This window comes from Haemorhous mexicanus, unplaced genomic scaffold, assembly GCF_027477595.1.
Source record: "Haemorhous mexicanus isolate bHaeMex1 unplaced genomic scaffold, bHaeMex1.pri scaffold_124_ctg1, whole genome shotgun sequence".
NCBI lineage: Eukaryota > Metazoa > Chordata > Aves > Passeriformes > Fringillidae > Haemorhous > Haemorhous mexicanus.
In genome coordinates, this window is record NW_026775996.1 from 50481 (window position 1) to 75311 (window position 24831).

Consider the following 24831-nt stretch of genomic DNA (forward strand, 5'->3'; position numbering starts at 1 on the left):
TGCGGGGGGGACCTCCAGCCCCCCGGGGGCTCCCTGCGCCTCCTCTGCCCAGGGGCTGGGTTCAGCATTGGCAGTTTCACCCTGCTCTGGATCCTCCAGAGACCTGGGCAGGGGCTGGAGTGGGTCGCAGGGATCTGGAGCGATGGTGGCACCTGGTATGCGCCATCGCTCCAGGGCCGGGTCACGATCTCCAGGGACAACGGGCAGAGCTCGGTGACGCTGACCATGACCGACCTCCGGGACGAGGATTCCGGATCCTATTTCTGTGCCAGATGTGTTGATGGTGGTTGCTATGATGGTTATGCTGATGCTGGACTTTTTGATCCCACCCCCATCCCCGAGTCCCCCCCTGCCCCAGACCCCAGACCCTGCCCCCACACCCCCAGCCCACCCCCAGCCCGTGACCATTGATCCCAACCTTGCTCTGCCTTGGCCCCAGCTCTCACCCGCCCAGCCCAAACCACAACTCCTGACCCCAAATCTCCTCTTTCTGCCCCAAACTATCTACAAAATGGCGATTTCGTGCCAAGGGTCAAGGATTGGGTAAAGTTTGTGTCCAGGAGCCGAGAATTTGGGGCAGAACCAGTTCAGAGCTGGGACACGGGGACTGGAATGGGGTCAGAGGCTGGGGTTTGGGGAAGGGTCTGGGCCATGGGGACAGGGGGGATGCAGGGATGGGAAGGGGGCCAATTCCATAACCAGGATGAACATTTCCAGTAGCAGTGGTTTTGGCACACAAATAGACGGCGGAATCCTCGTCCCGGAGGTCGGTCATGGTCAGCGTCACCGAGCTCTGCCCGCTGTCCCTGGAGATCGTGACCCGGCCCTTGAGCGATGGCGCGTACCAGGTGCTGCCACCAGTGTTGATGCTCCCGACCCACTCCAGCCCCTGCCCGGGTCTCTGGCGGACCCAATCCATTTCAAATCTCCCGAAATCAAACCCGGACCCTCGGCAGAGGAGGCGCAGGGACCCCCCGGGGGGCTGGAGGTCCCCCCCGCACTCCAGCAGGGTCACGGCCGCCCGGAGCCCTGCGGGGACAAAGGGACATGGGGATGACAAACCTGATTGGTCGAGGGCCTCAAAGTGGGCGTTGCCAGCTGGAAAAAGGGGCATTTCCCGATGTCCCCAATTTTGCCATTTCCCAATCAATTTCCCATCAGTGGGCTGGGGGTGTGGGGGAAGGGTCTGGGGTCTGGGACGGGGCGGGGACTCGGGGATGGGGGCGGGGACAGGGGGGACTTGGGGAAGGGGGTGGGGACAGCACTAGGACCAGCAGCATAAGCACCCAAGCCAGCCACGGCAACTTTGGTAACAGTCAGTGGGGAATAAATGAATTAAAAAGGGGCACAGAAAGTTCAAGTTCCTGAAATAGGAGCAGTCAGGGCCAGAGTGGGCGGGGCCCGTTGTTCCGGGACTGGTTTCTGTGGGAAACCCCTCAGGGCCCAGCGAGCACACCTGCAGCCACACCTGGCCAGCATCGGCCCAGCCCGGGCAGAGCTGCAGCCAGATCCTCAGGGTCCTTCTGGCACCCCCGTGTCCCCCTGTCCCCGCAGGGCTCCGGGCGGCCGTGACCCTGCTGGAGTGCGGGGGGGACCTCCAGCCCCCCGGGGGGTCCCTGCGCCTCCTCTGCCGAGGGGCTGGGTTCAGCTTCGGGAGTTATGGAATGTTCTGGATCCGCCAGAGACCCGGGCAGGGGCTGGAGTGGCTCGCAGGGATCTACATCTTTGATGGGACAGACTACGCGGCGTCAGTGCAGGGCCGGGTCAGGATCTCCAGGGACAACGGGCAGAGCTCGGTGACGCTGACCATGACCGACCTCCGGGACGAGGATTCCGGATCCTATTTCTGTGCCAAGGGTGCTGGTTCTGGTGCTGGTTATAACGATGTCTATGGTATTGGCGCCTCGCCCATGTCCGTCTGTCCCCCGTCCCCGTTCCCCAACCCCCACCCCTGACCCCGTTCCTGTCCCCGTGTCCCAGCCCTGCTCTGGCCCTGCCCCCAATCTCAGCTCCTGGCCCCAAATCTCCGCCGTAGCTCCAAGTCCCAACCAAGACCCCCAAAAGTGACGAGGCTGGCCGGATCTCGGGCCACCATGTCCATCGGGTTTTCCTTCCTGTGATTGGCCAAAGCCCTTTTAAAGCCAGCTGTGACATCGAGTTCTGTCACTGCAGCGGGGCCGTGGGCTGCTGGCACCTGGCCGTTGTCACAGCCCTGTGGGGACAGCCCTGGTGGGACACCAAACAGCTCCAGAGGCGTCCCCAGCAGCCCCGTCCCGGCGGGGGTTGGGACAGAGAGCCCCGGGCGGGGATAAATCCTGGGGGGCAGCCCCAAATCTGCACCCCTGGCCCCAAACCCGCCCGGGGGGGCACCGAACCCTGAGGGGTGGGCACAAAGATTGGCACCGAGGGTGAGGGGTGGGGCTGAGAGGTGGGATTTGGGGAAAATGGGGGAGATTTGGGGCAGAACCAGTTCAGGGATGGGACAGAGGGACAGGAACAGGGTCAGTGGTGGAGTTTGGGGAAGGGGCTGGGGAATGGAGAAAGGCGGGGATGGAGTCGCGGAACTGGGCACAAAAGCATGGGCAACGCTCTCCCAGCCAGCACCAGCACCAGCAGATTTGGCGCAAAAATAGGATCCGGAATCCTCGTCCCGGAGGTCGGTCATGGTCAGCGTCACCGAGCTCTGCCCGTTGTCCCTGGAGATCGTGACCCGGCCCTGCACCGACGGCGCGTAGTAGGTGTAGGCACCACTGCTGTAGATCCCTGCGAGCCACTCCAGCCCCTGCCCGGGTCTCTGGCGGATCCATTCCATGCTAAAACTCCCAAAACTGAACCCAGCCCCTGGGCAGAGGAGGCGCAGGGACCCCCCGGGGGGCTGGAGGTCCCCCCCGCACTCCAGCAGGGTCACGGCCGCCCGGAGCCCTGCGGGGACAAGGGCAGATGGGGATGGGAATCCTGATTGGTCGAGGGCCTCATAGTGGGTGTGGCCACCTGGGAAAAGGGGCGGGGCCCACCTGGGAGGGCCAGCAGGGCCAGGAGCCGGAGGGAGCTCGAGGCCGTGGCTGGGATGTGCCGGGGTTGGGGTCCCGGGGGGTTTTGGGGGTCGTTAATGAGATATTAATTGGGCAATTAATGAAGAATGCTCAGGACAAGGGTTCCAATTAATTAATGAATGAATCGGGGTAATTGCGCGATTTGATGCAACTTTGAGTACAGGGAAGCTCTGGTGGGGATTTGGGACCAAACCAGGGGAGTTTGGGGAAAGCAGTGAAGGTTTGGGGATGGGGGAGGGGCCGTGACCCTGCTGGAGTGCGGGGGGGACCTCCAGCCCCCCGGGGGGTCCCTGCGCCTCCTCTGCCGAGGGGCCGGCTTCGATTTCGGGAGTTTTGGAATGTTCTGGATCCGCCAGAGACCCTGGCAGGGGCTGGAGTGGGTCGGGGGAATCACCACCATTGGCAGCACCTTCTACGCGCCGTCAGTGCGGGGCAGGGTCACGATCTCCAGGGACAACGGGCAGAGCTCGGTGACGCTGACCATGACCGACCTCCGGGACGAGGATTCCGGATCCTATTTCTGTGCCAAATCTGCTTCTGCTGGTGGTTATGGTGCTGCTGGTGCTTATAGTGACGGTGCCGGCTGTGGCCCCACTCCCCATGATGGGCACCCAATGTCCCCAATCCCAGCGATCCTTCCCCCAAATCCCAGCCCCGTTCCTCCAATCTCGGCCATTTCCCCCAAACTCCTCCCCTGCTGACCGAGCTCTGGACTTAATTCCCAATTTTTGCCCATTTTGCCCAAATCTCCCCCAGCTCCCCCAGCCCTGATTGGAGGAGGCCAGAACTGGGGCTGGGGGTGAAGGGGGTGAAGGTTTGGGGGCAATGGTTGAATTTTGGGGCAGGAGCAGGCGAGGGTTTGGGGTCAGAGGTCACCGTTGGTGCAAATGAGGGAGATTTGGGACAAGGGGTAATGGCTGAGATTTGGGGAAGGGTCTGGGTTTGGGGACAGGTGGGGCCACTGAGATGGGGGCGGATCCAGCACTGGCATCTACAAAATTAGCACCAAGATCCCAATTATCAGCACAAGCTCGCTTGGCACAGAAATAGGATCCGGAATCCTCATCCCGGAGGTCGGTCATGGTCAGCGTCACCGAGCTCTGCCCGTTGTCCCTGGCGATCCTGCCTCGGCCCTTGACTGAGGGCGCGTAGTTGGTGCTGCCACTTCTGCTGATACTTGCTACGTATTCCAGAACATTCCTTGGTGTCTGTCGATACCAGCCCATCCCAAAACTCCCGAAACTGAACCCAGCCCCTCGGCAGAGGAGGCGCAGGGACCCCCCGGGGGGCTGGAGGTCCCCCCCGCACTCCAGCAGGGTCACGGCCGCCCGGAGCCCTGCGGGGACAAGGGCAGAGGGGGATGGGAACAGCTCAGCCCCTGACCCCAACCCTGACTCTGGGCCCCACATGGGGACCCCTGGAGATCATCAGCCTCCGACCAGCAGGGTCCCGCCCCTTTTTCCAGGTGGCCACACCCACTCTGCAGCTCTCGACCAATCAGGTTTGTCATCCCCATGTCCCCCTGTCCCCGCAGGGCTCCGGGCGGCCGTGACCCTGCAGGAGTCCGGGGGGGACCTCCAGCCCCCCGGGGGGTCCCTGCGCCTCCTCTGCCGAGGGTCTGGGTTCAGTTTCGGGAGTTTCTCCATGTTCTGGATCCGCCAGAGACCCGGGCAGGGGCTGGAATACGTCGCGGGGATCAGGAGCAGTGGTGGCAACATCGGCTACGCGGATTCGGTCAAGGGCCGGTTCACGATCTCCAGGGACAACGGGCAGAGCTCGGTGACGCTGACCATGACCGACCTCCGGGACGAGGATTCCGGATCCTATTTCTGTGCCAAATGTGTTGATGGTGGCTGTGGTTCCAGTTCTGGTGGTGCTGCTTATGTTGCTGCTTTTGGTCGAGGCCCCAAGGCGCCACCCCTGGGAACTCAAAGTCCCTGAAATCTCCGACCATTCCCCAAAATCCCAACCATTGTCCTCAAATCTTGACCATTTTTTCCCAAATCCCGCCACTACTGCCCCAGCTATCGATATTGTTCCCTTTTTGACCATTTGACCCACACCTGCGCCGCTCCCCTGCCCCTGATTGGCCGAGCTGGCCGTGACCAACCTCCAGGTAGAACATTCCGGATCCCATTTCTGTGCCAGACGCGCCGGCGGTTTTGCTGACTGGGCTGGTGCTGATCGTACCTATAGTGACGTAATCCAGGGTTTGGCCCCACCCCTTCTCTCCTGGTCCCCAGGTGTCCCCAGATCCCAGCCCCTCCCCCAGACCCCACCCCTGGGCCAGCCCTTGGCCATTTCTCCGTTTCTCGTTCACCCCTCCGGCCCCAACCCTGCACCCTCGGCCGTCGATCCTGCCCAGAGCCTGCACTGAAGGTCAGCGCTGGGCCCGGGGCTGGGGACACGAATTCAGGTGGGACTGGGGGGAGGACCCGGGGTTTGGGGACAGGTGGGGACGCAGGGATGGGGGCGGGGCCAGAAATGCCATGGCCAGCACCACCGGCGTCACCACCAGCAGGAAGAGCAACAGCAAAAACACCAGAATCAGGAGCTTTGGCACAGAAATAGGATCCGGAATCCTCGTCCCGCAGGTCGGTCATGGTCAGCGTCACCGAGCTCTGCCCGTTGTCCCTGGAGATCGTGAACCGACCCTGCACCGACGGCGCGTAGTGGGTGCTGTCACCGCTGTTGATACTCGCAACGTATTCCAGCGTTTTCCAAGATTTCTGTTGGATCCAGAACATTCCAAAACTCCCAAAATCGAATCCAGATGCTCGGCAGAGGAGGCGCAGGGACCCCCCGGGGGGCTGGAGGTCCCCCCCGCACTCCAGCAGGGTCACGGCCGCAGGCAGCCCTGCGGGGACAAGGGGACATGGGGATGGGAAACCTGATTGGTCAGGGGTCTAAGTGGGAGTGGCAAGCTGGAAACAGGGGCAGGGCCCCCTTGTGATGGCAAGGAAGATGTGGAAGAAGATGAGGATTGCCCCGGGGGCTCCCTGCGCCTCCTCTGCCGAGGGGCCGGGTTCGATTTCGGGAAATTTGAAATGGATTGGGTCCGCCAGAGACCCGGGCAGGGGCTGGAGTGGGTCGGGAGCATCAACACTGGTGGCAGCACCTGGTACGCGCCGTCGCTCCAGGGCCGGGTCAGGATCTCCAGGGACAACGGGCAGAGCTCGGTGACGCTGACCATGACCGACCTCCGGGACGAGGATTCCGGATCCTATTTCTGTGCCAAGGGTGCTGGTTCTGGTGCTGGTTATAACGATGTCTATGGTATTGGCGCCTCGCCCATGTCCGTCTGTCCCCCCGTCCCCGTTCCCCATCCCCCACCCCTGACCCCGTTCCTGTCCCCGTGTCCCAGCCCTGCTCTGGCCCTGCCCCCAATCTCAGCTCCTGGCCCCAAATCTCCGCTGGAGCTCCAAGTCCCAACCAAGACCCCCAAAAGTGACGAGGCTGGCCGGATCTCGGGCCACCATGTCCATCGGATTTTCCTTCCTGTGATTGGCCAAAGCCCTTTTAAAGCCAGCTGTGACATCGAGTTCTGTCACTGCAGCGGGGCCGTGGGCTGCTGGCACCTGGCCGTTGTCACAGCCCTGTGGGGACAGCCCTGGTGGGACACCAAACAGCTCCAGAGGCGTCCCCAGCAGCCCCGTCCCGGCGGGGGTTGGGACAGAGAGCCCCGGGCGGGGATAAATCCTGGGGGGCAGCCCCAAATCTGCACCCCTGGCCCCAAACCCGCCCGGGGGGCACCGAACCCTGAGGGGTGGGCACAAAGATTGGCACCGAGGGTGAGGGGTGGGGCTGAGAGGCGGGGATTTGGGGAAAATGGAGGAGATTTGGGGCAGAACCAGTTCAGGGATGGGACAGGGGGACAGGAACCGGGTCAGGGGTGGAGTTTGGGGCAGGGGCTGGGGAATGGAGAAAGGCGGGGATGGAGTCGCGGAACTGGGCACAAAAGCATGGGCAACGCTCTCCCAGCCAGCACCAGCATAGGCAGATCTGGCACAGAAATAGGATCCGGAATCCTCGTCCCGGAGGTCGGCCATGGTCAGCGTCACCGAGCTCTGCCCGTTGTCCCTGGAGATCCTGACCCGGCCCTTGAGCGATGGCGCGTACGCGGCGCTGCCACTTCTGTCAATCCCCGCGACCCACTCCAGCCCCTGCCCGGGTCTCTGGCGGATCCAGAACATCCCAAAACTCCCGAAATCGAACCCAGCCCCTCGGCAGAGGAGGCGCAGGGACCCCCCGGGGGGCTGGAGGTCCCCCCCGCACTCCAGCAGGGTCACGGCCGCCCGGAGCCCTGCGGGGACAGGGGGACATGGGGATGGGAAACCTGATTGGTCAGGGGCCTCCAAGTGGGAGTGGCCAGGTGGAAAAAGGGGCAATTCCCGATGTCCCCAATTTTGCCATTTCCCAATCAGTTTCCCATCAGCCTGCTGGGCTCCGAGCTGGCCAATCCGCCGTGCCCGCATTTCCTGCTGGGAGACAGGATTGGGAGAGAGGCAAAGGCGGCTCCAAACCTTTGAAAGGCTCTAAAGGAAATTTATTGAAAGAAAGTAAAAGGAAAAAATGTAAGAATCAGAACAAACCCCTCAGAACACTTCTCCTCCCTACAACCTTTAAATTCCCACTGAAAATGTAAAGAAAAAACCCCCAAAAATCCAATTTATCACCCCTAAAACAGTCTTTCTTCAGCTCACTGAGGGACACAAGTCCCTCTTGTTAAGGTCGTGGAGACTCCTTTGTGAGATGAAAAACTGGGTTTTTGGTGGTTTTTGGGTTGTGGTGGTTTTTAATTCCATCACCAGCAGCAGCCGCCATGGTGAAATCCTCCCCACGGCCACCAAGCTCCCCACAGCTCGCCGTGGGTTGTGATAATTTATTGGGCCTTGTGCTAAGGATGAGCTGCTCAAAGGCCAAATCCTCGTTATCGCCCGTCTCCGAATCATCTCCGTCCCTGGAACGGAAATCTGATTTTTGTCCTTCTCCTGCGAGCACAGGGCCGCTCTCCTCCCTCTGTTCCAGCCTCCCATGGGGTCACAGCTGTTTCCACATCTGCTTCTCTCAGCACGGAGGCCTCGGCTCCAGATCGATTCCAACCATTTCCTCTCCCCAAAATTTCGTGGTTTTAGGGGAAAAAAAGGGTTTTTTCTCCAGCGCTCAGCGAGAGGATTCCAGCCCCAAGCCGAGGAGCAGCTCCCGGAGCTGGAGGCCGGGCAGGAGGACGAGAAGTCCCCGGTGGGAGGGAGGAGCCGACGCCGCGAGGTCGGGGCTCCGCAGCCTCCCCCCACTTCCTCCCCGGCCGCTGCTGGGGCCCGGAAAAGGAAAGAGAAAGTTCCTGGATGTGGTCACTTGGAACAGCTGGGTGTGAGCGAGGGCAGCCCAGCTCCTGGAGGGGCCGGCAGAGCGCCAGCTGCAGCCACAGCTGGCTGTGCTGCCCTGGGCTGATCCCCGCTCCCAGCTGGGACCGAGGGGAAGGGCGAGGCTGGGGAGAAATGGTCAGAACTGGGGGGAACGCAGGGCTGGGGCAGCAGGGGCGGAGTGTGGGGGAAATGGCCGAGATCGGGGGGGAAGGGCTGGGATTTGGGGCAGGATGAGAGAATTCTGGGATAGTTGGGAACAGAGAGGAGAGGGCTTGGGAGCACCACCTCCATCAACACCATAAGCAGCATTAGCATAACCACTGGTGTAACATTTGGCACAGAAATAGGATCCGGAATCCTCGTCCCGGAGGTCGGTCATGGTCAGCGTCACCGAGCTCTGCCCGTTGTCCCTGGAGATCGTGACCCGGCCCTTGACCGACGGCGCGTAGTAGGTGTAGGCACCGCTGCTGTAGATCCCTGCGAGCCACTCCAGCCCCTGCCCGGGTCTCTGGCGGATCCATTGCATGCTAAAACTCCCGAAATCGAAGCCGGACCCTCGGCAGAGGAGGCGCAGGGACCCCCCGGGGGGCTGGAGGTCCCCCCCGCACTCCAGCAGGGTCACGGCCGCCCGGAGCCCTGCGGGGACAGGGGGACATGGGGATGACAAACCTGATTGGTTGAGGGCCTCAAAGTGGGTGTGGCCAGCTGGAAAAAGGGGCGGGACCCACCTGGGAGGGCCAGCAGGGCCAGGAGCTGGAGGGAGCTCGAGGCCGTGGCCGGGATGTGCCGGGGTTGGGGTCCCAGGGGGTTTTGGGGGTCGTTAATGAGATATTAATTGGGCAATTAATGAAGAATGCTCAGGACAAGGGTTCCAATTAATTAACGAATGGATTGGGGTTAATTGCGCGATTTGATGCAACTTTGAGTACAGTGAAGCTCTGGTGGAGATTTGGGACCAAACCAGGGGAGTTTGGGGAAAGCAGTGAAGGTTTGGGGATGGGGGAGGGGCCGTGACCCTGCTGGAGTGCGGGGGGGACCTCCAGCCCCCCGGGGGGTCCCTGCGCCTCCTCTGCCGAGGGGCCGGGTTCGATTTCGGGAATTTTGAAATGGATTGGGTCCGCCAGAGACCCGGGCAGGGGCTGGAGTGGGTCGGGAGCATCAACACTGGTGGCAGCACCTGGTACGCGCCATGGCTCAAGGGCCGGGTCACGATCTCCAGGGACAACGGGCAGAGCTCGGTGACACTGACCATGACCGACCTCCGGGACGAGGATTCCGGATCCTATTTCTGTGCCAAAACCACTGTTACTGGAAATGTTCATCCTGGTTATGGAATTGGCCCCCTCCCCATCCCTGCGTCCCCCCCTGTCCCCATGTCCCAGACCCTTTTCCCAAACCCCGACCCCTGACCCCATTCCTGTCCCCGTGTCCCAGCTCTGAACTAGTTCTGCCCCAAATTCTCGGCTCCTGGACACAAACTTTACCCAATCCTTGACCCTGGGCACGAAATCGCCATTTTGTAGAAAGTTTGGGGCAGAAAGAGGAGATTTGGGGTCAGGAGTTGTGGTTTGGGCTGGGCGGGTGAGAGCTGGGGCCAAGGCAGAGCAAGGTTGGGATCAATGGTCACGGGCTGGGGGTGGGCTGGGGGTGTGGGGGCAGGGTCTGGGGTCTGGGGCAGGGGGGACTCGGGGATGGGGATGGGGAGAGCATGAGCAGCGTCAAAATAACCAGCAGCATAAGCACCACCAGTATTAGGGGATTTCACACAGAAATAGGATCCGGAATCCTCGTCCCGGAGGTCGGTCATGGTCAGCGTCACCGAGCTCTGCCCGTTGTCCCTGGCGATCGTGACCCGGCCCTTGACTGAGGGCGCGTAGTCGGTGCTGCCACTTCTGCTGATACTTGCTACGTATTCCAGAACATTCCTTGGTGTCCGTCGATACCAGCCCATCCCAAATTGCCCGAAATCGAACCCGGCCCCTCGGCAGAGGAGGTGCAGGGACCCCCCGGGGGGCTGGAGGTGCCCCCCGCACTCCAGCAGGGTCACGGCCGCCCGGAGCCCTGCGGGGACAAGGGCAGATGGGGATGGCAAACCTGATTGGTCGAGGGCCTCAAAGTGGGCATGGCCAGAAGGAAAAAGAGGCGGGACACACCTGGACGGAGGCTGATGAGCTCCAAGGGTCCCAATGTGGGGCCCAGAGTCAGGGTTGGGGTCAGGGGCTGAGCTGCTCCCACCCCCGTGTCCCCCTGTTCCCGCAGGGCTCCGGGCGGCCGTGACCCTGCTGGAGTGCGGGGGGGACCTCCAGCCCCCCGGGGGGTCCCTGACCTTGCTGTGCCGCGTCTCCGGGTTCGATGTCGGCGGTTTCCTCATGTTCTGGATCCGCCAGAGCCCCGGGCAGGGGCTGGAATACGTCGGGAGCATCAGGAAGGAAGGCTGGAGCTCCGCGTGCGCGCCGTCGGTGCAGGGCCGGGTCAGGATCTCCAGGGACAGCGGGCAGAGCTCGGTGACGCTGACCATGGCCGACCTGCGGGACGAGGATTCCGGATCCTATTTCTGTGCCCGCTCTGGCTGTACTGGTGGTGCCTATAACGCTGGCTGTATTGATGGTGCCGGCCATGGCCCCATCCCAGCCAGCAGCAGCAGCACCGTGACCATCTGTGTCCCTGGCACAGAAATAATCACGGCCCCTCCCCCATCCCCAAACCTTCACTGCTTTCCCCAAACTCCCCTGGTTTGGTCCCAAATCTCCACCACAGCTTTCCTCTACCCTAAGTGCCCTGAACCCTGCAATTAACCCCAATCCATTCATTAATTAATTGGAACCCTTGTCCTGATAGTTCTGCATTGATTGCCCAATTAATATCTCGTTAACGACCCCCAAAACCACCCGGGACCCCAACCCCGGCCCATCCCGGCCACGGCCTCGAGCTTCCTCCAGCTCCTGGCCCTGCTGGCCCTACCCGGTCAGTCCCGGCCCTTTTTCCAGCTGGCCACACCCACTCTGAGGCCCTCAACCAATCAGGTTTGCCATCCCCATCTGCCCTTGTCCCCGCAGGGCTCCGGGCGGCCGTGACCCTGCTGGAGTGCGGGGGGGACCTCCAGCCCCCCGGGGGGTCCCTGCGCCTCCTCTGCCGAGGGGCTGGGTTCAGCATTGGGTACTACGACATGTTCTGGATCCGCCAGAGACCCGGGCAGGGGCTGGAGTTTGTCGCAGGGATCTGGAGCAGTGGCAGCACCTGGTACGCGCCGTCGGTGCAGGGCCGGGTCAGGATCTCCAGGGACGACGGGCAGAGCTCGGTGACGCTGACCATGACCGACCTCCGGGACGAGGATTCCGCCGTCTATTTCTGTGGGAAATCTGCCTACAGTAGTTGGGGTGCTGCTGCTGTTCGTTTTGACCCCATCCCTGTCCCTGTATCCTGGAGTCTCCATGTCCCAGACCCTTCCCCAAACCCCAGCCCCTGACCCCATTCCTGTCCCCGTGTCCCAGCTCTGAACTGGTTCTGCCCCAAATTCTTGGCTCCTGGACACAAACTTTACCCAATCCTCGACCCTTGGCACGAAATCGCCATTTTGTAGAAAGTTTGGGGCAGAAAGAGGAGATTTGGGGTCAGGATTTGTGGTTTGGGCTGGGCGGGTGAGAGCTGGGGCCAAGGCAGAGCAAGGTTGGGATCAATGGTCACGGGCTGGGGGTGGGCTGGGGGTGTGGGGGAAGGGTCTGGGGTCTGGGGCAGGGGGGACTTGGGGATGGGGGTGGCACCATCATCAATACCAGCAGCACCACCAGCACCAGTATTAGAAGATTTCCCACAGAAATAGACGCCGGAATCCTCGTCCCGGAGGTCGGTCATGGTCAGCGTCACCGAGCTCTGCCCGTTGTCCCTGGAGATCGTGACCCGGCCCTGCACCGATGGCGGGTAGTAGGCGCTGCCATCCTTCTTGATCCCTGCGAGCCACTCCAGAGTCTGCCCAGCTCTCTGGCGAAACCAGCTCAGTCCAAAACTCCCGAAATCGAACCCGGCCCCTCGGCAGAGGAGGCGCAGGGACCCCCCGGGGGGCTGGAGGTCCCCCCCGCACTCCAGCAGGGTCACGGCCCCTCCCCCATCCCCAAACCTTCACTGCTTTCCCCAAACTCCCCTGGTTTGGTCCCAAATCTCCACCAGAGCTTTCCAGTATCAAAGTTGCCTCAAATCCTGCAATTAACACCAATCAACTCTTTAAATAATTGGAAACGGCCACCTGAACCTTCTCGACTGATTGCACAATTAAAAGGTCATTAATGACCCCCAAAATCTTCGGGACCCCAACCCCGGCCCATCCCGGCCACAGCCTCGAACTTCTTCAGGGTCCTGCTCCTGCTGACCCTCCCAGGTGTGTCCCATCCTTTATTTCAGCTGGCCACGCCCACTTTGAGGCCCTCAACCAATCAGGTTTCTCTGTCTTTGTTCCCGCACGGCTCCGGGCGGCCAGATCTGCTCCTGGTTACTGTCATTACGGTGCTGGTTATATTTTCGCCCCGCCCCATCCCTGGTTCCCCCCCTGTCCTCGTTCCGCAGGTCCTTCCCTCCAACCCTTGACCCCAGTCCTGACCCCCACGGACCCAAATCTGGCCCTTTTGGCCCCAAATCTCCACCATTTGCTCCCAGGTTTGGGGGCCGTGGTTGAGACTGGGCGCCAAGAGCTGAGCGTCGGTGCCAGGAGCTGAGATTGGGGCAGAACCAGCCGAGTTTGGGGCCGACGGTCACAAGTGACCCCGCTGAGATCTGGGGCAGGAAAGGCAGAGTTTTGGGGGTGAAACTTTGAGATTTGGGTCAAACGCTCGAAGCTGCAGAGAAATGTGAGAGGTGAGGCAATGATGGGGGAGTCTGGGGGGAAATGGTCAAGATTGGGTGCCAAGAGTAAAGATTGGGACAGGAAGTGGGAATTTGGGGATACTGGTGGGCAGAGTGAGATGGGGGCGGGGCCTCCACCGGCATCGTCAACATAATTCGCAGCATCACCAGCAGCAGCAGCACCCTTGGCACAGAAATAGGATCCGGAATCCTCGTCCCGGAGGTCGGTCATGGTCAGCGTCACCGAGCTCTGCCCGTTGTCCCTGGCGATCCTGACCCGGCCCTGGAGCGACGGCGCGTAGAAGGTTCTGGAACCATCGCTGTGGATCCCTGCGACCCACTCCAGCCCCTGCCCGGCTCTCTGGCGGATCCAGCCCATCCCAAATCTCCCAAAATCGAACCCAGCCCCTTGGCAGAGGAGGCGCAGGGACCCCCCGGGGGGCTGGAGGTCCCCCCCGCACTCCAGCAGGGTCACGGCCGCCCAGAGCCCTGTGGGGACAAGGGGACATGGGGATGGGAAACCTGATTGGTTGAGAGCCTCAAAGTGGGCGTGGCCAGCTGGAAAAAGGGGCGGGGCCCACCTGGGAGGAGGCTGATGAACTCCAAGGGTCCCAATGTGGGGCCCAGAGTCAGGGCTGGGGTCAGGGGCTGAGCTGTTCCCATCCCCATCTGCCCTTGTTCCCGCAGGGCTCCGGGCGGCCGTGACCCTGCTGGAGTGCGGGGGGGACCTCCAGCCCCCCGGGGGGTCCCTGCGCCTCCTCTGCCGAGGGTCTGGGTTCAGCATTGGCAGTTTCACCCTGCTCTGGATCCGCCAGAGACCCGGGCAGGGGCTGGAGTGGCTCGCAGGGATCTGGAGCGATGGTGGCACCTACTACCCGCCATCGCTCCAGGGCCGGGTCAGGATCTCCAGGGACAACGGGCAGAGCTCGGTGACGCTGACCATGACCGACCTCCGGGACGAGGATTCCGGATCCTATTTCTGTGCCAAATGTGTTGATGGTGGTTGCTATGATGGTTATGCTGATGCTGGACTTTTTGATCCCACCCCCATCCCCGAGTCCCCCCTGCCCCAGACCCCAGACCCTTCCCCCACACCCCCAGCCCACCCCCAGCCCGTCACCATTGATCCCAACCTTGTTCTGCCTTGGCCCCAGCTCTCACCCGCCCAGCCCAAACCACAACTCCTGACCCCAAATCTCCTCTTTCTGCCCCAAACTTTGCCCTGAAGGTCGGGATTTGAGGCCCAGGGTCTCGCTTTGGGGGCAAATTCTGAGGATTTGTGTCAGCGGCTGTGGCTGGAGCCCAAAGTGGGGATTTGGGGTAAAAGTGGGTGAGTTTTGGGGCCAAACTAGTCTGGTCTGGGGCACGATCAGTTTGGGGTTTTGGCTCCGTGGTTGGTGATGGGTTGGGGGATGGTTCTGGGCAAACGGCCCCGGGGTGAGGGGAAGGCCAAGATTGGGGAGAAATGGGCAAAACTGGGGGAAAGTCAAGAGGTGGGGCAACAGGGTCAGAATCTGATGGAAAATGGTGAAGATTTGATAAAAAGGACTGGGATGTGGGTCAGGCTCAGAGAATTCTGGGAGAGTTGGGAACACAGAGGAATGGGCTTGGGATCTCAACCACCACCAACAACATAAGCAGCAGCATCATAACCACAAGCACTGGTGTAACATCTGGCACAGAAATAGGATCCGGAATCCTCGTCCCGGAGGTCGGTCATGGTCAGCGTCACCGAGCTCTGCCCGTTGTCCCTGGAGATCGTGAACCTGCCCTTGACCGACGACGCGTACGCGGTGCCTGAACCACCGCTGTAGATCCCCGCGAGCCACTCCAGCCCCTGCCCGGGTCTCTGGCGGATCCATTGCATGCTAAAACTGCCAAAACTGAACCCGGCCCCTCGGCAGAGGAGGCGCAGGGACCCCCCGGGGGGCTGGAGGTCCCCCCCGCACTCCAGCAGGGTCACGGCCGCCTGGAGCCCTGCGGGGACAAGGGGGACATGGGGTTGGGAAACCTGATTGGTCGAGGGCCTCAAAGTGGGCGTGGCCAGCTGGAAAAAGGGGCGGGACCCACCTGGGCGGAGGCTGATGAACTCCAAGGGTCCCAATATGAGGCCCAGAGTCAGGGCTGGGGTCAGGGGCTGAGCTGTTCCCATCCCCATGTCCGCCTGTCCCTGCAGGGCTCCGGGCGGCCGTGACCCTGCTGGAGTGCGGGGGGGACCTCCAGCCCCCCGGGGGGTCCCTGCGCCTCCTCTGCCGAGGGGCCGGGTTCAGTTTTGGGAGTTTTGGAATGTTCTGGATCCGACAGAAATCTTGGAAAACGCTGGAATACGTCGCCAGTATCAACAGCGGTGACAGCACCCACTATGCGCCGTCGGTGCAGGGCCGGTTCACGATCTCCAGGGACAACGGGCAGAGCTCGGTGACGCTGACCATGACCGACCTCCGGGACGATGATTCCGGCGTCTATTTCTGTGCCAAACGCAGCAATGATGATTATGGTGCTGCTGGTCCTGCTCGTTTTGGCAGCAATCCTGGCAGTGGCCTCACCACCCAATGGTGGTCACCAAATTTCTCCATTCCTCAAAGATCCTGCCCCAAATCCCAGCCCTTCCCCTCCGATCTCGGCCATTTCCCCCACACTCCGCCCCTGCTGCCCCAGCCCTGCGTTCCCCCCAGTTCTGACCATTTCTCCCCAGCCTCGCCCTTCCCCTCGGTCCCAGCTGGGAGCGGGGATCACCCCAGGGCAGCACAGCCAGCTGTGGCTGCAGCTGGCGCTCTGCCGGCCCCTCCAGGAGCTGGGCTGCCCTCGCTCACACCCAGCTGTTCCAAGGGACCAAATCCAGGAACTTTCTCTTTCCTTTTCCGGGCCCCAGCAGCGGCCGGGGAGGAAGTGGGGGGAGGCTGCGGAGCCCCGACCTCGCGGCGTCGGCTCCTCCCTCCCACCGGGGACTTCTGGTCCTCCTGCCCGGCCTCCAGCTCCGGGAGCTGCTCCTCGGCTTGGGGCTGGAATCCTCTCGCTGTGCTCGGCACATTGTGACCGCCGTGATGATGATGGGGGTGCCCCAAGGCCCCACGCCTGGCTCCCCAAATGTCCCAAAATCCCCAAATCCACCCCAAATCCAGTCCCTGTCCCAATTCCCGACTTTTCCCCAATTTTTACCCATTTCACCCCAATCTCCCCCAGCTCCCCCAGCCCTGATTGGAGGAGGCCAGAACTGGGGCTGGGGGTGAAGGTTTGGGGCCAATGGTTGAGTTTGGGGCAGGAGCAGGCGAGGGTTTGGGGTCAGTGCTGGCCCTTGGGGCAGATGGGGACAGAGGGTCCAGAGCCGAGTCCAAGGGGGAGGTTTGGGGGCAGGGTCAGGGCTCTGGGGTCAGGAGAGGGCACTGAGAGTGGGTTGGATCCACCACTGCCCTCGTCACCATAAGCTGCAGAACAACAGCCATTATCAGCACGCTTGGCACAGAAATAGGATCCGGAATCCTCGTCCCGGAGGTCGGTCATGGTCAGCGTCACCGAGCTCTGCCCGCTGTCCCTGGAGATCCTGACCCGGCCCTTGAACGACGGCGCGTAGTAGGCGCTGCCACTGCTGTAGATCCCTGCGAGCCACTCCAGCCCCTGCCCGGGTCTCTGGCGGATCCAGAACATGGAGAAACTCCCGAAATCGAACCCAGACCCTCGGCAGAGGAGGCGCAGGGACCCCCCGGGGGCTGGAGGTCCCCCCCGCACTCCAGCAGGGTCGCGGCCGCCCGGAGCCCTGCGGGAACAGGGGGACATGGGGATGGGAACAGCTCAGCCCCTGACCCCAGCCCTGACCCCAACCCTGACCCCAGCCCTGACCCCAACGCTGACCCCACCCCCTGACCCCACCCCCTGACCCCAACCCTGACCCCACCCCCTGACCCCACCCTGGCTCTGGCCCTGTCCCCATCCCCCCGTCCCAGCCGGGCCCTGACGGTTCCTTCCCTGATCTCAGAGTGCAAAACCAACCCCGAGGGGATCCCAGCCCTGATCAGAACCAATTTCAGTTCGTTACAATTGATTGATTTCATTGATTGCCATCGGATTGGGTGACCCAGCCAACGGGATGGAGGGATTGGAAAGGAGATAACGGAGAGAGAGAGAGAGGGGGGAGGGGCACAGAGCCACCAATGGAGAGACAGAACCCTCGTGGGCCGGCCAATAGAATCCGTCTGGTTAACTTGGGGTGAAACTCACAGTTTTTGGTTAACTCTGGGGTGTTTTATCACCCTGGGCCGAGGGGGGCACAGGGAACAGTCAGTGGGGAATAAATGAATTAAAAACGGGCACAGAAACTTCAAGTTCCTGAAATAGGAGCAGTCAGGGCCAGAGTGGGCGGGGCCCGTTGTTCCGGGACTGGTTTCTGTGGGAAACCCCTCAGGGCCCAGCGAGCACACCTGCAGCCACACCTGGCCAGCATCGGCCCAGCCCGGGCAGAGCTGCAGCCAGATCCTCAGGGTCCTTCTGGCACCCCCATGTCCCCCTGTCCCCGCAGGGCTCCGGGCGGCCGTGACCCTGCTGGAGTGCGGGGGGGACCTCCAGCCCCCCGGGGGGTCCCTGACCTTGCTGTGCCGCGTCTCCGGGTTCGATGTCGGCGGTTTCCTCATGTTCTGGATCCGCCAGAGCCCCGGGCAGGCCCTGGAATACGTCGGGAGCACCAGGAAGGAAGGCTGGAGCTCCGCGTGCGCGCCGTCGGTGCAGGGCCGGGTCAGGATCTCCAGGGACAGCGGGCAGAGCTCGGTGACGCTGACCATGACCGACCTGCGGGACGAGGATTCCGGATCCTATTTCTGTGCCCGCTCTGGCTGTACTGGTGGTGCCTATAACGCTGGCTGTATTGATGGTGCCGGCCATGGCCCCATCCCACCCAGCAGCAGCAGCACCGTGACCATCTGTGTCCCTGGCACAGAAATAATCACGGCCCCTCCCCCATCCCCAAACCTTCACTGCTTTCCCCAAACTCCCCTGGTTTGGTCCCAAATCTCCACCACAGCTTTCCTCTACCCTAAGTGCCCTGAACCCTGCAATTAACCCCAATTCATTCATTAATTAATTGGAACCCTTGTCCTGAGTGTTCTGCATTGATTGCCCAATTAATATCTTGTTAAAGACCCCCAAAACCCCCGGGACCCAACCCCAGCACATCCCGGCCACGGCCTCGAGCTCCCTCCGGCTCCTGGCCCTCCTGGCCCTACCCGGTCAGTCCCGGCCCTTTTTCCAGCTGGCCACACCCACTTTGAGGCCCTCGACCAATCAGGTTTCCCACCCCCATGTCCCCCTGTCCCCGCAGGGCTCCGGGCGGCCGTGACCCTGCTGGAGTGCGGGGGGGACCTCCAGCCCCCCGGGGGGTCCCTGCGCCTCCTCTGCCGAGGGGCCGGGTTCGATTTCGGGAGATTTGGGATGGGCTGGATCCGCCAGAGACCCGGGCAGGGGCTGGAGTGCGTCGCAGGGATCCACAGCGATGGTTCCTGCACCTACTACGCGCCGTCGGTCAAGGGCCGGGTCACGATCTCCAGGGACAACGGGCAGAGCTCGGTGACGCTGACCATGACCGACCTCTGGGACGAGGATTCCGGATCCTATTTCTGTGCCAAGGGTGCTGCTGGTTATGGTGATGTTGCGAATTTTGTTGACCATGCCGGTGGCGGCCCCGCCCCCATCTCACTGTGCCCACCAGCATCCCCAAATTCCCACTTCCTGTCCCAATCTTTACTCTTGGCACCCAATCTTGACCCTTTCCCCCTAAATTCCCCCATCACTGCCTCACCTCTCACATTTCTCTGCAGCTTCGAGCGTTTGACCCAAATCTCAAAGGTTCACCCCCAAAACTCTGCCTTTCCTGCCCCAGATCTCAGCGGGGTCACTTGTGACCGTCGGCCCCAAACTCGGCTGGTTCTGCCCCAATCTCAGCTCCTGGCACCGACCCTCAGCTCTTGGCGCCCAGTCTCAACCACGGTCCCCAAACCTGGGAGCAAATGGTGGAGATTTGGGGCCAAAAGGGCCAGATTTGGGTCCGTGGGGGTCAGGAATGGGGGCAAGGGTTGGAGGGAAGGACCTGGGGAACGGGGACAGGGGGGGAAACCAGGGATGGGGCCATTGGGGCGAAAATATAACCAGCACCGTAATGACAGTAACCAGGAGCAGATCTGGCCGCCCGGAGCCGTGCGGGAACAAAGATAGAGAAACCTGATTGGTTGAGGGCCTCAAAGTGGGCGTGGCCAGCTGAAATAAAGGATGGGACACACCTGGGAGGGTCAGCAGGAGCAGGACCCTGAAGAAGTTCGAGGCTGTGGCCGGGTTGGGCGGGGGTTGGGGTTCCGAAGATTTTGGGGGTCATTAATGACCTTTTAATTGTGCAATCAGTCGAGAAGGTTCAGGTGGCCGTTTCCAATTACTTAAAGAGTTGATTGGTGTTAATTGCACAATTTGAGGCAACTTTGAGTACAGTGAAGCTCTGGTGGAGATTTGGGACCAAACCAGGGGAGTTTGGGGAAAGCAGTGAAGGTTTGGGGATGGGGGAGGGGCCGTGACCCTGCTGGAGTGCGGGGGGGACCTCCAGCCCCCCGGGGGGTCCCTGCGCCTCCTCTGCCGAGGGGCTGGGTTCAGTTTCGGGAGTTTTGGACTGAGCTGGTTTCGCCAGAGACCTGGGCAGACTCTGGAGTGGCTCGCGGGGATCAAGAACGATGGCAGCGCCTACTACCCGCCATCGGTGCAGGGCCGGGTCAGGATCTCCAGGGACAACGGGCAGAGCTCGGTGACGCTGACCATGACCGACCTCCGGGACGAGGATTCCGGCGTCTATTTCTGTGGGAAATCTTCTGATACTGGTGCTGGTGCTGCTGCTGGTATTGATGATGGTGCCACCCCCATCCCTGAGTCCCCCCCTGCCCCAGACCCCAGACCCTTCCCCCACACCCCCAGCCCACCCCCAGCCCGTGACCATTGATCCCAACCTTGCTCTGCCTTGGCCCCAGCTCTCACCCGCCCAGCCCAAACCACAACTCCTGACCCCAAATCTCCTCTTTCTGCCCCAAACTTTGCCCTGAAGGTCGGGATTCGAGGCCCAGGCTCCCGCTTTGGGGACAAAGGTCGGGGATTGGTGCCAGCGGTGGCAGCTTTGGGGCAGCAGCGCAGATTTGGGCAGGGCTGGTCGAGTTCCAGGCCGGGGATCCTGGCAGAGGGGCCGGGTCCAGCCCAGGAGGCAAAATGGCCCCGAGAGGGCCCCGAGCTGAGCTTTGGGGTCAGCAGCTGGGAATTTGGGTCAGAGCCAGAGCAGGGCTGGGACACGGGGACAGGAACGGGGTCAGGGGTGGGGTCTGGGGAAGGGTCTGGGACATGGGGACAGGAGGGACGTGGAGATGGGGGAGAGAAAAGACCGTCAACGTCAACAAAACCAGCATTTTCAGCCCAAGCAGCAGCAGCTCCCTTGGCACAGAAATATTTGGCAGAGTCCTCATCCCTGAGGATGTCCATGGTCAGCGTCACCGAGCTCTGCCTGTTGTCCCTGGAGATCCTGACCCGGCCCTGGAGCGATGGTGCGTAGATGGTGCCACCACTGCTGTAGATCCCCACAACGTATTCCAGCCCCTGCCCGGGTCTCTGGCGGATCCAGTACATGTCAAATTCTCTGAAATCAAACCCGGCCCCTCGGCAGAGGAGGCGCAGGGACCCCTAGGGGGGCTGGAGGTCCCCCCCGCACTCCAGCAGGGTCACGGCCCCTCCCCCATCCCCAAACCTTCACTGCTTTCCCCAAACTCCCCTGGTTTGGTCCCAAATCCCCACCAGAGCTTCACTGTACTCAGAGTTGCATCAAATCGCACAATTACCCCAATCCATTCATTAATTAATTGGAACCCTTGTCCTGAGCATTCTTCATTGATTGCCCAATTAATATCTCATTAACGACCCCCAAAACCCCTGGGACCCCAACCCCGGCACATGCCGGCCACAGCCTCGAGCTCCCTCCGGCTCCCGGTGATGCTGAACATGCTGGCCCTACCAGGTGGGTCCCGCCCCTTTTTTCAACTTGTCACTCCCACTTTGAGGCCCTTGACCAATCAGGTTTCCCATCCCCCATGTCCCCTTGTCCCCGCAGGGCTCTGGGCGGCCGTGACCCTGCTGGAGTGCGGGGGGGACCTCCAGCCCCCCGGGGGGTCCCTGCGCCTCCTCTGCCGAGGGGCTGGGTTCGATTTTGGGAGTTTTGGGATGGGCTGGTATCGGCAGAGACCCGGGCAGGGGCTGGAGTGGGTCGCAGGGACCCACAGCGATGGTTCCAGCACCTTCTACGCGCCATCGCTCCAGGGCCGGGTCAGGATCTCCAGGGACAGCGGGCAGAGCTCGGTGACGCTGACCATGACCGACCTCCGGGTCGAGGATTCCGGATCCTATTTCTGTGGGAAATCTTCTGATACTGGTGCTGGTGCTGCATATCGTATTGATGATGGTGCCACCCCCATCCCCGAGTCCCCCCCTGCCCCAGACCCCAGACCCTTCCCCCACACCCCCAGCCCACCCCCAGCCCGTGACCATTGATCCCAACCTTGCTCTGCCTTGGCCCCAGCTCTCACCCGCCCAGCCCAAACTGGGCTGGTCCCCCCCGCACTCCAGCAGGGTCACGGCCCCTCCCCCATCCCCAAACCTTCACTGCTTTCCCCAAACTCCCCTGGTTTGGTCCCAAATCCCCACCAGAGCTTCACTGTACTCAGAGTTGCCTCAAATGGTGCAATTACCCCAATCCATTCATTAATTAATTGGAACCCTTGTCCTGAGCATTCTTCATTGATTGCCCAATTAATAGCTCATTAACGACCCCAAAACCGCCCGGGACCCCAACCCCGGCACATCCCGGCCACGGCCTCGAGCTCCCTCCGGCTCCCGACCCTGCTGGCCCTCCCAGGTGGGTCCCGCTCCTTTTTCCAGCTCGCCACGCCCACTCTGAGGCCCTCGACTAATCAGGTTTCCCATCCCCATCTGCCCTTGTCCCCGCAGGGCTCCGGGCGGCCGTGACCCTGCTGGAGTGCGGGGGGGACCTCCAGCCCCCCGGGGGCTCCCTGCGCCTCCTCTGCCGAGGGTCTGGGTTCGATTTCGGGAGTTTTGGGATGTTCTGGATCCGCCAGAGACCCGGGCAGGGGCTGGAGTGGCTCGCGGGGATCGACATCCTTGGCAGCACCGACTACGTGCCGTCGGTGCAGGGCCGGGTCAGGATCTCCAGGGACGACGGGCAGAGCTCGGTGACGCTGACCATGACCGACCTGCGGGACGAGGATTCCGGATCCTATTTCTGTGCCAAAGGTGCTGTGGCTGGTTGGGGTGCTGCTGCTGCTGCTGGTCTTAGTGCCGTCCCCACCCCCATCCCCGAGTCCCCCCCCGCCCCAGACCCCAGACCCTTCCCCCACACCCCCAGCCCACCCCCAGCCCGTGACCATTGATCCCAACCTTGCCCTGCCTTGGCCCCAGCTCTCACCCGCCCAGCCCAAACCACAACTCCTGACCCCAAATCTCCTCTTTCTGCCCCAAATTTTCTACAAAATGGCGATTTCGTGCCAAGGGTCGAGGATTGGGTAAAGTTTGTGTCCAGGAGCCGAGAATTTGGGGCAGAACCAGTTCAGAGCTGGGATACGGGGGCAGGAATGGGGTCAGGGCTGGGGTTTGGGGAAGGGCCTGGGACATGGGGACGGGGGGGACGCAGGGATGGGGAGGGGGCCAATTCCATAACCAGGATGAACATTTCCAGTAGCAGTGGTTTTGGCACAGAAATAGACGGCGGAATCCTCGTCCCGGAGGTCGGTCATGGTCAGCGTCACCGAGCTCTGCCCGTTGTCCCTGGAGATCCTGACCCGGCCCTGCACCGACGCCGCGTAGTCTGTCCCATCAAAGATGTAGATCCCTGCGAGCCACTCCAGCCCCTGCCCGGGTCTCTGGCGGATCCAGAACATTCCATAACTCCCGAAGCTGAACCCAGCCCCTCGGCAGAGGAGGCGCAGGGACCCCCCGGGGGGCTGGAGGTCCCCCCCGCACTCCAGCAGGGTCCTGACCCCTTGTCCCAACCTTGAGCTGCTTTTGCCCCAAATCCCCACTCTTGGCCCCAAATCAGGGCCGGTCCCACCCTGAGCTCAGCCTCGTCCCTCAAACCCCAACCAAGACCCCAAACCTGTCCAGTTTTACCCCAAAATTTTAGTGCTGGCCCCGAGTCAACGCCACCGACCCAAATCCGGCCCCGTGGCCTCACATCGGGGCTTTTGACCCAAAATTGGAATTCCTGACCCCTCACCTCAACTTTGGGGTTAAATCCTGACATTTCGGTGACATTTAGAGATCGAGGGCACTGAGGGTGGCCCAGAGGTGACATTGGGGGTGGAGCCAGGTCAGAGCTGGGACACGGGGACAGGAGGGGACAGGGGGACAGGGGGACAGGGACGGGGTCAAAACGATCAGCAGCAGTGCCCCAAAAATTATCAGCAGATTTGGCACAGAAATAGGATCCGGAATCCTCGTCCCGGAGGTCGGTCATGGTCAGCGTCACCGAGCTCTGCCCGTTGTCCCTGGAGATCGTGACCCTGCCCTTGAGTGATGGCGGGTAGAAGGTTCTGGAACCATCACTGTGGATCCCAGCGAGCCATTCCAGACCCTGCCCGGGTCTCTGGCGGATCCAGAACATTCCATTGCTCCTAAAACTGAACCCAGCCCCTCGGCAGAGGAGGCGCAGGGACCCCCCGGGGGGCTGGAGGTCCCCCCCGCACTCCAGCAGGGTCACGGCCGCCCGGAGCCCTGCGGGGACAAGGGCAGATGGGGGTGGGAACAGCTCAGCCCCTGACCCCAACCCTGACTCTGGGCCCCACACTGGGACCCTTGGAGCTCATCAGCCTCCACCCAGGTGGGTCCCGCCCCTTTTTCCAGGTGGCCACACCCACTCTGCAGCTCTCGACCAATCAGGTTTGTCATCCCCATGTCCCCCTGTTCAGTTTCGGGAGTTTCTCCATGTTCTGGATCCGCCAGAGACCCGGGCAGGGGCTGGAGTACGTCGCGGGGATCAGGAGCAGTGGTGGCAACATCGGCTACGCGCCATCGGTCAAGGGCCGGTTCACGATCTCCCGGGACAATGGGCAGAGCTCGGTGACGCTGACCATGACCGACCTCCGGGACGAGGATTCCGGATCCTATTTCTGTGCCAAATGTGTTGATGGTGGCTGTGGTACCAGTTCTGGTGGTGCTGCTTATGTTGCTGCTTTTGGTCGAGGCCCCAAGGCGCCACCCCTGGGAACTCAAAGTACCCGAAATCTCCGACCATTCCCTAAAATCCCAACCATTGTCCTCAAATCTTGGCCATTTTTTCCCAAATCCCGCCACTCTTGCCCCAGCTATCGATATTGTTCCCTTTTTGACCATTTGACCCACACCTGCGCCGCTCCCCGGCCCCTGATTGGCCGAGCTGGCCGTGACCAACCTCCAGGTAGAACATTCTGGATCCCCTTTCTGTGCCAGGCGCGCCGGCGGTTTTGCTGACTGGGCTGGTGCTGATCGTGGCTATGGTGACGTAATCCAGGGTTTGGCCCCACCCCTTC

The 24831-nt window shown here is 61.9% G+C and overlaps 5 protein-coding genes and 12 gene segments (V, D, J or C); 8 read left to right on the top strand and 9 right to left on the bottom strand.

The window, feature by feature from the left end:
• Positions 1 to 517: 517 nt before the first annotated feature.
• Positions 518 to 1129, bottom strand: LOC132322760 (immunoglobulin heavy variable 3-23-like). The segment is given in 1 exon segment: positions 518 to 1129. A coding segment is annotated over 1 exon segment (582 nt).
• On the top strand, positions 1121 to 1955 carry LOC132322793 (Ig heavy chain V region M511-like). The segment is given in 2 exon segments: positions 1121 to 1171; positions 1374 to 1955. Coding segments are annotated over 2 exon segments (633 nt in total).
• A 16-nt stretch (positions 1956 to 1971) lies between these two features.
• On the bottom strand, positions 1972 to 2935 carry LOC132322794 (immunoglobulin alpha-2 heavy chain-like; the record flags this gene model as incomplete). Its single annotated transcript, XM_059837513.1, has 1 exon — positions 1972 to 2935. A coding segment is annotated over one exon (930 nt), but the record flags the coding sequence as incomplete, so codon positions are not given.
• A 5-nt stretch (positions 2936 to 2940) lies between these two features.
• LOC132322795 (Ig heavy chain V region 914-like) lies at positions 2941 to 3769 on the top strand. The segment is given in 2 exon segments: positions 2941 to 2977; positions 3291 to 3769. Coding segments are annotated over 2 exon segments (501 nt in total).
• An 814-nt stretch (positions 3770 to 4583) lies between these two features.
• Positions 4584 to 11900, top strand: LOC132322767 (Ig heavy chain V-III region ABE-47N-like). The segment is given in 3 exon segments: positions 4584 to 4628; positions 10720 to 10859; positions 11657 to 11900. Coding segments are annotated over 2 exon segments (300 nt in total).
• LOC132322816 (Ig heavy chain V region T601-like) lies at positions 4775 to 5912 on the bottom strand. The segment is given in 2 exon segments: positions 4775 to 4807; positions 5396 to 5912. Coding segments are annotated over 2 exon segments (438 nt in total).
• On the top strand, positions 5929 to 6850 carry LOC132322771 (uncharacterized; the record flags this gene model as incomplete). Its single annotated transcript, XM_059837506.1, has 2 exons — positions 5929 to 5950; positions 5994 to 6850. Coding segments are annotated over exons 1-2 (879 nt in total), but the record flags the coding sequence as incomplete, so codon positions are not given.
• Positions 6974 to 7528, bottom strand: LOC132322772 (Ig heavy chain V region 914-like; the record flags this gene model as incomplete). The annotated part of the segment is given in 1 exon segment: positions 6974 to 7528. A coding segment is annotated over 1 exon segment (555 nt), but the record flags the coding sequence as incomplete, so codon positions are not given.
• On the bottom strand, positions 7578 to 10370 carry LOC132322773 (Ig heavy chain Mem5-like). The gene is made up of 2 exons (XM_059837507.1): positions 10166 to 10370; positions 7578 to 9124 (listed from the first exon to the last, which is right to left on the bottom strand). The coding sequence occupies exons 1-2, from the start codon at positions 10368 to 10370 to the stop codon at positions 8556 to 8558; spliced, it is 774 nt and encodes a 257-aa protein (XP_059693490.1). The 3' UTR covers positions 7578 to 8555.
• Positions 11901 to 12092: 192 nt separating the features above from the next.
• LOC132322796 (uncharacterized) lies at positions 12093 to 13754 on the bottom strand (the record flags this gene model as incomplete). The annotated part of the gene is made up of 3 exons (XM_059837515.1): positions 12093 to 12106; positions 12181 to 12516; positions 12992 to 13754. Coding segments are annotated over 3 exons (1113 nt in total), but the record flags the coding sequence as incomplete, so codon positions are not given.
• A 97-nt stretch (positions 13755 to 13851) lies between these two features.
• On the top strand, positions 13852 to 14440 carry LOC132322797 (Ig heavy chain V region 914-like). The segment is given in 2 exon segments: positions 13852 to 14309; positions 14407 to 14440. Coding segments are annotated over 2 exon segments (477 nt in total).
• Positions 14441 to 14852: 412 nt separating this feature from the next.
• On the bottom strand, positions 14853 to 15410 carry LOC132322798 (Ig heavy chain V region 914-like). The segment is given in 1 exon segment: positions 14853 to 15410. A coding segment is annotated over 1 exon segment (543 nt).
• Positions 15411 to 16519: 1109 nt separating this feature from the next.
• On the bottom strand, positions 16520 to 18024 carry LOC132322799 (Ig heavy chain V region X44-like). The segment is given in 2 exon segments: positions 16520 to 16983; positions 17833 to 18024. Coding segments are annotated over 2 exon segments (641 nt in total).
• On the top strand, positions 18023 to 20813 carry LOC132322800 (immunoglobulin heavy variable 3-23-like). The segment is given in 4 exon segments: positions 18023 to 18077; positions 18492 to 18826; positions 20046 to 20127; positions 20677 to 20813. Coding segments are annotated over 4 exon segments (609 nt in total).
• Positions 20814 to 21208: 395 nt separating this feature from the next.
• On the top strand, positions 21209 to 22698 carry LOC132322801 (Ig heavy chain V region T601-like). The segment is given in 4 exon segments: positions 21209 to 21272; positions 21525 to 21701; positions 22226 to 22603; positions 22685 to 22698. Coding segments are annotated over 4 exon segments (633 nt in total).
• Positions 22699 to 22905: 207 nt separating this feature from the next.
• LOC132322802 (Ig heavy chain V region 914-like) lies at positions 22906 to 23567 on the bottom strand. The segment is given in 2 exon segments: positions 22906 to 23306; positions 23534 to 23567. Coding segments are annotated over 2 exon segments (435 nt in total).
• Positions 23568 to 23778: 211 nt separating this feature from the next.
• On the top strand, positions 23779 to 24787 carry LOC132322803 (immunoglobulin gamma-1 heavy chain-like). Its single transcript, XM_059837517.1, has 2 exons — positions 23779 to 23846; positions 24232 to 24787. The coding sequence occupies exons 1-2, from the start codon at positions 23779 to 23781 to the stop codon at positions 24770 to 24772; spliced, it is 609 nt and encodes a 202-aa protein (XP_059693500.1). The 3' UTR covers positions 24773 to 24787.
• The last annotated feature ends 44 nt before the right edge of the window (positions 24788 to 24831 follow it).

What these genes read in the sequence shown, in the direction of transcription:
- LOC132322803 (XM_059837517.1), top strand. Translation starts at nt 23,779, where the DNA reads ATGGTCAGCGTCACCGAGCTCTGCCCGTTGTCCCTGGAGATCGTGACC. An exon ending in CTGCCCTTGAGTGATGGCGG is followed by an intron (nt 23,847 to 24,231) that starts GTAGAAGGTTCT and finishes CCCCCTGTTCAG; the next exon opens with TTTCGGGAGTTTCTCCATGT.
- LOC132322773 (XM_059837507.1), bottom strand. Translation starts at nt 10,370, where the DNA reads ATGGGCTGGTATCGACGGACACCAAGGAATGTTCTGGAATACGTAGCA. An exon ending in TGTGAAATCCCCTAATACTG is followed by an intron (nt 9,125 to 10,165) that starts GTGGTGCTTATG and finishes CCCTTTTTCCAG; the next exon opens with CTGGCCACACCCACTTTGAG.